This window comes from Vespa mandarinia, chromosome 2, assembly GCF_050613455.1.
Source record: "Vespa mandarinia isolate Hongniang chromosome 2, ASM5061345v1, whole genome shotgun sequence".
NCBI classification, from domain to species: domain Eukaryota; kingdom Metazoa; phylum Arthropoda; class Insecta; order Hymenoptera; family Vespidae; genus Vespa; species Vespa mandarinia.
In genome coordinates this window covers 4,766,368-4,777,500 of record NC_140811.1, presented here as the reverse complement: position 1 = coordinate 4,777,500, position 11,133 = coordinate 4,766,368, and the positions used below count along the sequence as shown (strand labels likewise).

The window sequence follows — 11,133 nt, the reverse complement described above, 5'->3', positions numbered from 1 at the left end:
CTCGATATTTTATCATCATACAATTATTCTCTTACCTATAACTATTATATATACAATTTTCATATTCATAAATTCTTATAAAAAGTGAGTATATGTACAACACAGTGAGTATTTGTACATATACATGAAAGTATATGTACAAATATATATATCTCAGTTTTCATATGCTACATAGATTAATATGAAGAATTACAAATTATCTACAAAAAATATTTTTATTATAAAATACTTTTAAATAAAGTAAATATTTAATGAAACAATGAAAACCTATACATACTGCAAATTCTCCTGCTTCTAATATATGGTTATATAAAGAATTAATAATTTTAATGTACAATTTCAATTAGTCTGCAGTTGCCTATTTAAACAAATAATTAAAGGAATAAATAATAAATCAAATAGAATAATAGAAAATACAAAATAAGAAGTAAAAAAAGTTTAGTTAATTAATTCTTTTACCATGAATATTATATCAGCTTTCTTAAAATTCAGTCTATGTTTGTTCCTATAATTTTTGCTTCATCCTCTTCCATTGTTCCAACTAATCAGATTAATTTCCTTGCAACTGAAATATAAGCATCAAAACATAATTATTTTTTCTCTTTATTAGAAAATCAATAATTTATGCACTTTTAATCAACTGAGGACTTATTATACATTTCCGCACATTTTACGTTTATTACATAAATAGCCACAAGCAATATTAGAAAAGTTAGAAAAGTTAGAAAATTTAAAATAGAACAATTAAAAAATATGAAAAAAAGGATTATACCTATAACATTTCTTCTTTGTATCTATTCTCATCAGATTCAAACAGTAGATTAATCTGAATGATGTTGCTTCTTTCAGGATCATCTTGCCTAACCTTAAAAACACAATACTTGTTAATTATACTTATCATATTGAGATAAATATTATTAATTAAAAGCTTTTAAAATGAAATATTATATAAAATGTTCAATCTATGTCAATATTCAACTGGGATTCAATGCTGTCGATTTAATTCATACTGCGTAACATGCAAAATGACGATGTCGAGAGTAACGATTTAATTTCGATTATCGATCGAGATTCGAGTATTGAATCGAGCGCCATGTACGGCTCTCTTTATAACGATTACTTCGTATGGTCTCATCCGTTCGTATTCATTACCACATATTAGTCGGTTATTCGATTCTTTCACGTCAACACTAAAGTACTCACTTATCCGATTGTCAAAGAATTCTTTTATATTAATATCTACATTATAACAATTACGAAAGCTTCTAGCGTTATATATATATATATATATGTGAATTCGCATTTACGGTTTTCCCGCTTTTTTAACGCAACGACAAGCATTTTAATCGAATAAATAGTTTTCCTGAAAGTTCCCTAGAGCAATATATAGATAGATCAACCGGATGCATTTACATACGATGCGATGTACAGCCTCAACAAAGCCGATCGCGACAAATTCTACTGTGAAGACCAAGTTGGTTAATAAATTCGGCGTAAAGGTGAGTTTAAATAAAATAATATATTATTTATGACATTTAGAGTAATAGTTTCGTTTATCTTATTCTTTTTTTTTGTTTTACTTTCCTTTATGTTAATACGAAAAAAAAAGAAAATGTACAGGTGTCCTTTTGTCAATGTAAATTCGAATCTCAAATTGTATCCTTCTATAGTCAGAATAATATATGTAAAGAAGCAACTACATCATCACATGAGAATTTCTTGATGAGTGTCAACGATATTTCAGTTTTCTTCTTTTTATACGTATGTGTGTATATATATATATATATATATATATATATATATATATATATATATTGTTGATACAGCTTATTACGATTTTCGTAAATAGAATAATCGTTTCCGTTTTACATAAATATCTAATTTTACAGAGACATCTAATTTTATTAGATTATTATTAAATTTGTATTATTTTGGTTAGAAACGTAGTAATAGTTTATCATTCAATATCTATGACTTCGTTCGATCTTTTATAAGGATGACGTCAAAAGAAACGTGGCAAGAATACTTATGAGAAATCAAAAGACACATTTGTCATAGATCGAGTCTGATTCTATTTCCATAAAAGTATCGAACTGCGAAACTATCGATGAGTATCGATCTCGATAACTATCGAACTATTGTCCACGATATATATATATATATATATATATATATATATATATATAATTTAAAAAATTACAAAATTATGTAAAAGGCAAAAGGATTTTCGTAAATTCGAACGTACGAAAGGATTATTGTAGATTTTTAATGATACCGAATAAAAGTCAAAATAACAATGGGGAAAACGAATGAGAAACGTTTTCTCTTACTTTTGGTAAAACGTTTCCTTCGAAAAACTTTCCTGCAAAATTTCTTTGCCCTTAAACAATGGTCGAATCTTTCTTGAGCATAATACTACGATTCCGTATCTCTGAGAATGAACGGAGAAAGAAGAAGCAACCAAGCAACCAAGCAACTAAGGAAGAACACACACAAAGCCGAAACACACGGGGAAAGATGGAGAACAGGAGAGAGAGTAGTCTGAGGAAGAAGTTTCGAAAACTTTTCCTTTCTTCTCACACCCTCTGTCTCTCTCTCTTTCTCCTTCTCTTTCTCTCTCTCTTTCTCTCTGTTCTAAGAAATCTGAAAGCCGAGTTTAACGAACGAACTTAACAAATTTTCACTGAAGATCCTTAAAGACTCCATTGGAGTATATAAATCGACGATACTGCACAGGTTTAGCACGGATTTTCACGTTTTAAGACTCTTCTCTCTCTCTCTCTCTCTCTGTCTCTCTTTCTCTCTTTCTCTCTGTCTCTCTCTCTCTCTCTCTGATATTCTCTGGCGTGGTAATCGCATCGCCATCTTGTTTCGACGATTTAAGCGCGGAGTTTTTGGACGGCGAAAGTGCGCAATGTACGCGCTAAGTAAAAAGAAAGAGATAAAGAGAACGAGAAAGAGCAAGAAAGAGAGAGAAAGAGAGAGAGAGAGAGAGAGAGAGAGAAGGATAGACTAGGATCTCATCCCGATGAGTCCGTTGGATATTTCAGTCTACTAGTCGCGGCAGTGGACGTTAATACGCGTAGCGTAGAAGAGGCCGGTAGAGAGGCTAACACAACACACGTATTCTGACTATAGATATTCGTGTTCGTTTGCGCTTAAGTGCATTAGTGTGCTTCTCCTCTTATTTTCTTTCTTTTTCTATCTATCTCACTCTTCTCTCTCTCTCTCTCTCTCTTTCTCTCTTTCTCTCGTGGCTCCACCATATCTATTATTAGTCCTCAGTCATCGGAGTCGGTTCTCTCTTCGTACGGTCGACAACGTTACCGTAGTAGTGTTCGAGGATACGCAGAAAAAAGGTGTAAAGAGAATTTGTCTTCTCTTTCTATCTGTCTCTCTCTCTCTCTCTTTCTTTCTCTCTCTCTTTCACACATATTGTCTATCTATCTCTTTCTTGTTCTCTCTCTCTCTCTCTCTTTTTCTCTCGTCGCTCTCTTCGTCACTCTCAAACTTACGCGCGTATCACGACGCAAGGAAACACTTCCTCTCTCTTACTCTCTCTCTCTCTCTCTCTCTCTCGCTTTCTCTCTCTCTCTCTCTCTCTTTATCTATCTATCTATCTATCTATCTATCTATCTATCTATCTCTTTGCTATTATTTTCTCGCTTCGCTGCATCGTCTTTCTTTTCACGTCGGACTAATCACGAAGACGGGACAATAGTCGATAGAAGAAACGAACGAGTGAGCGAACACGAGCGAGCGAGCGAGCGAACGGACGAACAAGCAAGCAAGCAAGCGCGCTTCTTTCGACGCCAAGAGTTAGCGGCGCGTTCCCGCGACGCGCTTTTGCTAAAAGCGTTATTCGCCCTCCGAGACGAGGATTTACCTTTGCCGATACTTTCAAGGATCTTCAAAAGGATGATCCTCTCACGTTCTTCACTGTAAGTTTAATCCCCTTCCGTTTTTCATACTCCGTCGTCTTCGTCCTTGCTATTTTCTCTTTTTCTCTTTTTCGCTCTCTCTTTCTTTCTCTCTCTCTCTATATCTCTCTCTTTCTTTTAGTTTCAGTACGTCTGTCTTTCTCTCTTTCTTTCTTTTAGTTTTAATACGTTTGTCTTTCTCTCTCTCTTTCTCTCTCTCTCTCTCTCTCTCTCTCTTTCTCTCTCTTTTAGTTTCAATACGTCTGTCTTTTTTCTCTCTCTCTCTGTCTCTCTCTCTTTGTCTTTTTCTCTCTTTCTCTCTCTCTCTCTCTCTTTCCCTCCCCTTCCCTTCTCCCTCTCTCCCTCCTCTCTTTTTCTGGCTTCGAGACTTTCTATACACAGTACTATATGGCATTGACAAACGTCGTGAAATCGAACGTCGAACGTCGTCGTCGTCGTCGTCGTTGTTGTCGTTGTTTTCGTCGTCGTTAAAAAACCTTCGTCCAATTCGAGAAATCAACGTCAACGCGTGTCGTCTCGCTTACGCGCGGCGGTTCATTAACCGTCATTACTGGCGCGAAATTTAAATTGACGCTCATCTTTACATTCTAAAAGTAAGAATCGATATTCGTCGATTTCATCGAGATTTTCTTTCTCTTGATAATAACTATTTTTCTATTGGCAATAGAGTAAATATTAGAGTTTTGGTAGACGAATCGTAGCTCTCTTATTTCGTCAAAGTTTATTCTACGTGCGAACGAAAGGTATGATTTTGATGTACGAACATATATATATATATATATATATATATATATATATATATTCATTATGTACTTTTGCGAATGTGTATGGGTATGTTACATGATAACGAACGAACGGCAAATACGTGAGAGATTGCTGTGTGAATTCAAGCAGTCAATAAAAAAGTATTGGGAAATGAAAGGGAATCTCGAAACAATAGGAAGGGCTGGCAATATATCACTGTGTTGTTATTACGTTTTTCGTCCCTTTAAAAACCTCTACGTAATTGTACGATATTAGCACTTAACATGCTTGGTCACGCGTTAATGCGTGCTTTCATTTATTGAGCCTAAAACTTGATTCACGCGTTAGCGCGTTATTTCCTCTTATTTCTTCTTTTTTTTTTGTTTTTTTTTTTAATTTTATTTTAATCGTTACAATCTACTTGTTTAATTGCAATAATGTAATTCACTTTACTCGAATCAAATGGTAATTAATTCTTATAAAACAATTTCATAATATGTGCGACATATAATCCCAATTATCTAATTAATTGTTAAATGAAATTGTATACGATTAACAATGTACGTTCTTTTTTTTTTATGTTTTATTTTTAGATGAAGGATGCAATTCAGCCGAAAGGAACTAACAGCATAAACAGTACTAAAACTAAACCATCATTAGAGATTTATCGGCCACCAGGTAAATTTCTTATTTATTATTTCATAATTTTACATTATTTACAATATCGATATTAAATTTATCGTCCAACCCCTTTTTTATGATACAAGCCATTTTTCAAACTTTCATTTATTTATTCATGATTTTCATAGGTGGAAGAACGGAAGGAACAACGGCGAACGTTACTAATCCACGATTAAACGTACATGCTAAGGAGTTCACTATGAAGCAAAACGATTCGCATCCATCTAAGTGAGTCCGCGTTAGAAACAGAGTCAGGTCATAGAAGACGTACAAAAGAAATATTTAGGGTTGAAGCCTATTTGATAACGACGAATAAATAGGATTTGAAAGTTATTTTATAAAGGCGACGCATTATTATTTTTATCTATTTTTTAAGATGAAAAACCGAATTCACGAATGTGTGAACGCACGCGTTCTAATATTTCATTGAAACAGAAAACGATTTAAAGTTCGTACCGTCGATGCATACGAATCGATTAAAATAGTATGAATCGTAATTGATATGTGCTGACCTGGGCCATTGGTAGTTTTAAATCGAATATGAGGATGCTTGTTCGCGCGTAAAAAATGCAGAATATTTTAAATGAAAACTAAAATACTTTCTCCCCGAGTGAAACGTTCTATTTAATTTATATTCAACGTGATACATTCGAATTTTGACGATTTGAATATCGTTCAATGATTGAATTTTTAATCATCCTGGTGATATAATGAATAAGAAAAATAATCATCCGATGGCAGTCTACTTATTTAGCTTTTTCTTTTCGATGCACGCGTTATATAATTGCAAGAATACGAATTAACATATAGTTTGACATTTAAATAGACTGACATTTAAGCGGGCATGTCTGGATCAGGTCTCGGACGAATGCTTCAGAGCGTACCCCGTATTATCTACAGCACAGCAAATCGAGTGGGAATGTTCATCGATATCTCTACGCTCAGCAACAACAGCAACAGCAACAACAACTCCATCATCCTTTGCATCAACATAGACATTCTCATGGTAGCCATCATTCGAGCTCATCGAGACAGGGACATCCGTTAGAAATGGTTGCTTCCAGCGGAAGTATCTTACACGTGAGCTCGATTAGAATATCATAATTGACAAGTACTCTATAACGTCAAATCCAAATCAACTCGATATATTGAAAGATTTAATAATAAAATGGATTATTAAAGTTGTTGTTTTCGCGTAAACAGGGTACAAATAGGGTACACTTTAACGTGGATCAAAATGAAGGCAAATCTAGCACACCAAAAGTAGGAAGACTTACGAAGTCTTTATCCTTCGTGTCCACTTATGGTTTGAAACGTTCAAAAAGTCTGAACGCCGCTGATGCTCTGGCTGCTAAAGCAATTAATATCTCTGATGCTTCAGAATTAGGAAAGTTTCCAGGCCCTGTTCAAGACACCCTTTTAAGAGCCATCGATGGTAAGTGACATCGATGTCTAACTTTAATATTTTAAGAAATATTATCGTTTGGAAAAAGTTTGAGAATATACTCATAAAATTATATCCCTTCAGATCCAAATATATTGAATGCACGTTCGCTTATGGAACTTGTACGACATATATTAGAACGGACCGTTGAAAATCGTCGATATGCGGAACCAGCGGCAAAAATTTGCATTACTATAATAGAGGTATCCATTGGATAAATTCACATTTATTTTAAATAATATTATTTTAAATAAAGAATTTATCGTTTCTATTTACTTACATATTTTGTCATTTAGAAAGAAAGCAACGAGACCTTCTTGGAATCTCTCTTGAACATATGTCAACAATGGTACCAAGATCGTACGAGAATACTTCGAGATGAATCAGGTTGTCACCGTTACTCGGCCTTCATGATGTTCCTCAACGAGATGTACTGTCAGGTGTGGAGAATGTATCTTCTACTGAATTGATTTGTGTCTTCTCGTAGCGACTAACTAAACAAAAAAGCAAATCAAATCTGTGTCTCCTGAATAACTCTTATACAGGTACAAAAAAGCTTCGCATAAAAAAACTCTCGTTGAATTCATAGCATTTATTACCTGCGGCAAGTGATTGTTCCTTGTTTCAATGGCTTACTTACCAACATATTGTGTAACCTTGTTTAACTCAAGAATGTATATGCGAATAATAGGTATGTATTATGTTTATCTATGTAATTATATTGCACTACAGCTGAAACGACGACAACTTCAACTCAAGACGCAGCAAGAAGGTGTACCGCCAGGTCGTGTGCTTCTAACATTACTCTGGAAATGTTGTCAAGATTGCTTGCAACCACCGGTTGTAAATTCTCTCGCCGAGGTAAGAGTCAAGAATCCTCTTTTGTAACGGAACGAAGGTGAAATAAAAATAATTTATCATTTGAAAAGCAACGTATGTGTCTATGAGATATAAAAAAGTATTTTTTTAATTACATCAAATAAAGGAATACGTATATCTATGTATGAACATAACGTGAACATATAACTATGTACATTCATACTAATATCGTTGCTCACCTTCGTTCAGTTCTTCTCAACCTTGACCAAGTAGAATAGTGATCTACTTAACTCGATAATATAACTTTATGATCTTGATATATTACTGGGAATTCTTCATTCACCATAGACGGATTGTCTCTTCTTCATTCTCACCTGTATTGGCAAGGATCTTGATGCTGAATTACCGGCACAACTTCAACAACTACTTGGAAGTCTACGAGACGCCTTTCTAGCCGACGAGACGACTCTCCCATCCGTGAGGAAAACGCTTTTACAATTGATTGAACTCCATGCCGCTCATTGGCAATTACCAGCACCAGCAGTCGTCTATTATTATCCTGGATCGACTTCCAAATGATCTTTGTTCTTTTTTTCGGTCCATCCATCCATCCATCCATCCATCTATCCATCCATACATCTATCCATACATCTATCCATCCATCCATCCATCTATCCATCCATCCATCCATCCATCCATCCATCTATCCATCCATTGGTCTTCACATTACTTTGTGTGTCTGCGTTGTCAGAGCTCGAACTCGCATACGTGCGTTCATTCACGTTTTATTTTTTTCTACTCGATTGAAAAACTTTTCACGGATTGATTCTTTTAACGGACCATTCGATTTCTCTATCTCTATCTCTATCTCTTTCTCTCTCTCTTTCTCTCATTTCCTATTCCTCTTTATTTTCTTTTATAAATCACGACGAACGTGTACGATATATACATGTATAGGTACACACACACACACACACACATATACATCATACATATAGCAATCGTGCCATTCGTAAAATAATCCTGTGTTTTCTGATAGGAGCAAAACAATAATATCCTCGCTTCGATGAATCGAAAGGAAGAATGCATTTAAAAGCTTTTTTTTTCTTTGCTTCCTCCTTTCCTTTATCACCCAATGAACTTCTCTTGTGACATGACTTATATGATGCTTATAACATCAATAGCCGTGATCTCGTTTATATAACGAAGTAATAGCTCCCCTACCTGTATATTTTTGCATTTCCATGGATTATAAAAAGCTCGCATCAAAGATTCTTCATTGCAACCGTCGGCGATACGGAATATTGAATATCGAACGTTGAACAGGATATTAAAAATATTCTTTTCATTATAAAGAATTCGTTTGCTAAAGAATAATATCAGAAAATTCTTGCTTTACTTAAGCAAATCATTCACAAAATAAAAAAGAAAAATAAATAGAAGAGAAAAAAATATATATATATATATTCAAGAAAACAAACAAAATTAATTGGAGAATAATTTAGACGTAATACAAGCTAATGAAAAATTCATTATTTATTTGCTACTTGAGTGATTTGAAAAAAAAAGAAAAAAAAAAAAAAAAAAAAAAAAAAAATTAAAGGAAAAAAAAAGAAAAAAAAAATTAAAGAAAAAATCATTGAAGATAACGAATGCAAATATTTCTTTCATTTTGCAAACCATCATACGGTATATTATACGAGTATATTTATTTTACGATAAAACGTTTCTCATAGATTTAGACATATAACAAGAGTTATAACGAAAGAAAATAAGAAGCAATGAGGTGCATTGTAATCTTGTAATTGGATTAAGTAAATCAACATTGAATTGTATATGCGTATATCTAATATTATTTCTTTTTTTTTTTACTCTCTTGAATGATCGTCCAAAGTTTCCTTTTGCTTCCTGGATTGAAATAACTACCGTTATTTTGTCGAATATATAAGGTGAAAGACCTCCGTAATATAAATCGCTAAAAATGTATTCAAGGCACGAAGAGACGTATTCCGACTGGAACGTATGGTCTCAACGAGGGAAGTATACTCGGACGATCTCTACCAAATGTAACCGTCTTTGCCGATTCGTGCCAAGGGCGATAAAAATCGACCGGTAGTCGAGTAGGCGCGATCACTCTTTGTGCGGATTGAGTCATAACACAAGCCTCTGTATATATATATACACACATGCTTTTATATACTTGCATATATGTATAGGTAAATACATTGCACCTGTGATTCTCAGGCAAAAGAATGCGATCGCCAAATATCTCTCATGCGCGTGACGTTGACTATATACGAATATCTATTTAATTAAGAAAAAAGAGAAAAAAAAAAAGAAAAATATGGTTACAATTGTTACTCTTAAAAGTGAACGTTTTCACTGGGAATGATATTAATGTCTACTTAAAAAAAAAAAAAAAAAAAAAAAAGCGAACTTTAGAAAGGATCAGTGCAAATTGAACTTGAGTCATGTCATACAAACTCCAATTATTCGCTTGATTCTGAAAAGTAAACTTTCTCGTCAAGGTTGTAAGATTATGAACGATTAAAAAATAGCAAGGAAACGATATGGATTATTGCGGAAGAAAACTTGCTTATCCGTGAGACATACCATTCGATAGGTTTTCTATTCTACCATATATATAAATATTTATTTAATGTCATAAAACAAAACGAGTTATCCTTATTAAAGATTATGAAAACCATGCGGTTAACTACATCACCATTAAATTTCTTGTAAGTAAAAACTATCTTAGGATATGTGATTGAATATATTACGTTAAATGAAAAATGTATACGATCTCTCAATTTTCATCGTTTCTTTTCTAATTCTCTGAGAGATTTTTCCATATATTTTAATTTACATATAAACTTTCTCGAGCGTCGGGTTATATAGAAAACAGTAAAAAGAAAAGAAAATACTGCTGCGATATTGTCTAGACTGTGTCAAGAAGATGACTCATATGGATCCAGAAGTTAAAAGAGTATCTCACGATGAGGGTCGCTACAAATGTTGTTAAGAGAATCCTTCTTCGTCGAAAGGATCAGAAAGAAAGAAAAAAAAAAAGGAAAAAAAAGAGAAAAAAAAGAGAAAAAAGAAGATGAAACGTTGAAGCACGAGGCTAGTGAGGATCGTCGTGAAGCGACGACCTTGAAACGTACTCGAGGCACAGAGAGACTCGGGAGAGGTTTCGCCTTGGGTAATCGGTGCCGCGGACTTAAAAACTAGGCCTGCGCATATGGTGACGTCACGAACGATGCCGCCTCGGTAAAACGTGCCGACTGGAGAAAGGAATCGCTTGCGAGTAAGAAACTTTGGTGGGGGTCTGCTTTGGTAGAGAGAGGCTTTACGTATAGAACGAACGGGTAGGCTCATTCGTTCTTGTTGAAAGGAAAGAGAGAAGAAGAATATGAGAAGAGAGAAGGAGAAAGACAGTACACCAGTCTGGTGGTGGCTGGTAAGAACGAAGCAAGTAGACCGGCGACTTTCACCGTGCAGCTA

General features: G+C 34.3%; 1 protein-coding gene across 5 annotated transcripts; it reads left to right on the top strand.

The window, feature by feature from the left end:
- The first annotated feature begins 1,147 nt into the window (after nt 1–1,147).
- LOC118439624 (uncharacterized) lies at nt 1,148–9,157 on the top strand. 5 transcript variants are annotated; one of them, XM_035861408.2, is made up of 10 exons: nt 1,482–1,499; nt 3,710–3,941; nt 5,279–5,363; nt 5,495–5,594; nt 6,224–6,446; nt 6,570–6,801; nt 6,895–7,013; nt 7,107–7,250; nt 7,543–7,671; nt 7,978–9,156. In XM_035861408.2, exons 3-10 carry the CDS (start codon nt 5,279–5,281, stop codon nt 8,206–8,208), a joined length of 1,263 nt encoding a protein of 420 aa, XP_035717301.1. In that variant the 5' UTR covers nt 1,482–1,499; nt 3,710–3,941; the 3' UTR covers nt 8,209–9,156. The 5 variants fall into 5 exon arrangements, with proteins under 5 accessions (XP_035717297.1, XP_035717301.1, XP_035717303.1 ...); XM_035861410.2 differs by lacking the exon at nt 1,482–1,499 and adding an exon at nt 3,055–3,359 and having other exon boundaries at nt 3,722–3,941; XM_035861406.2 differs by lacking the exon at nt 1,482–1,499 and adding an exon at nt 3,055–3,359.
- The last annotated feature ends 1,976 nt before the right edge of the window (nt 9,158–11,133 follow it).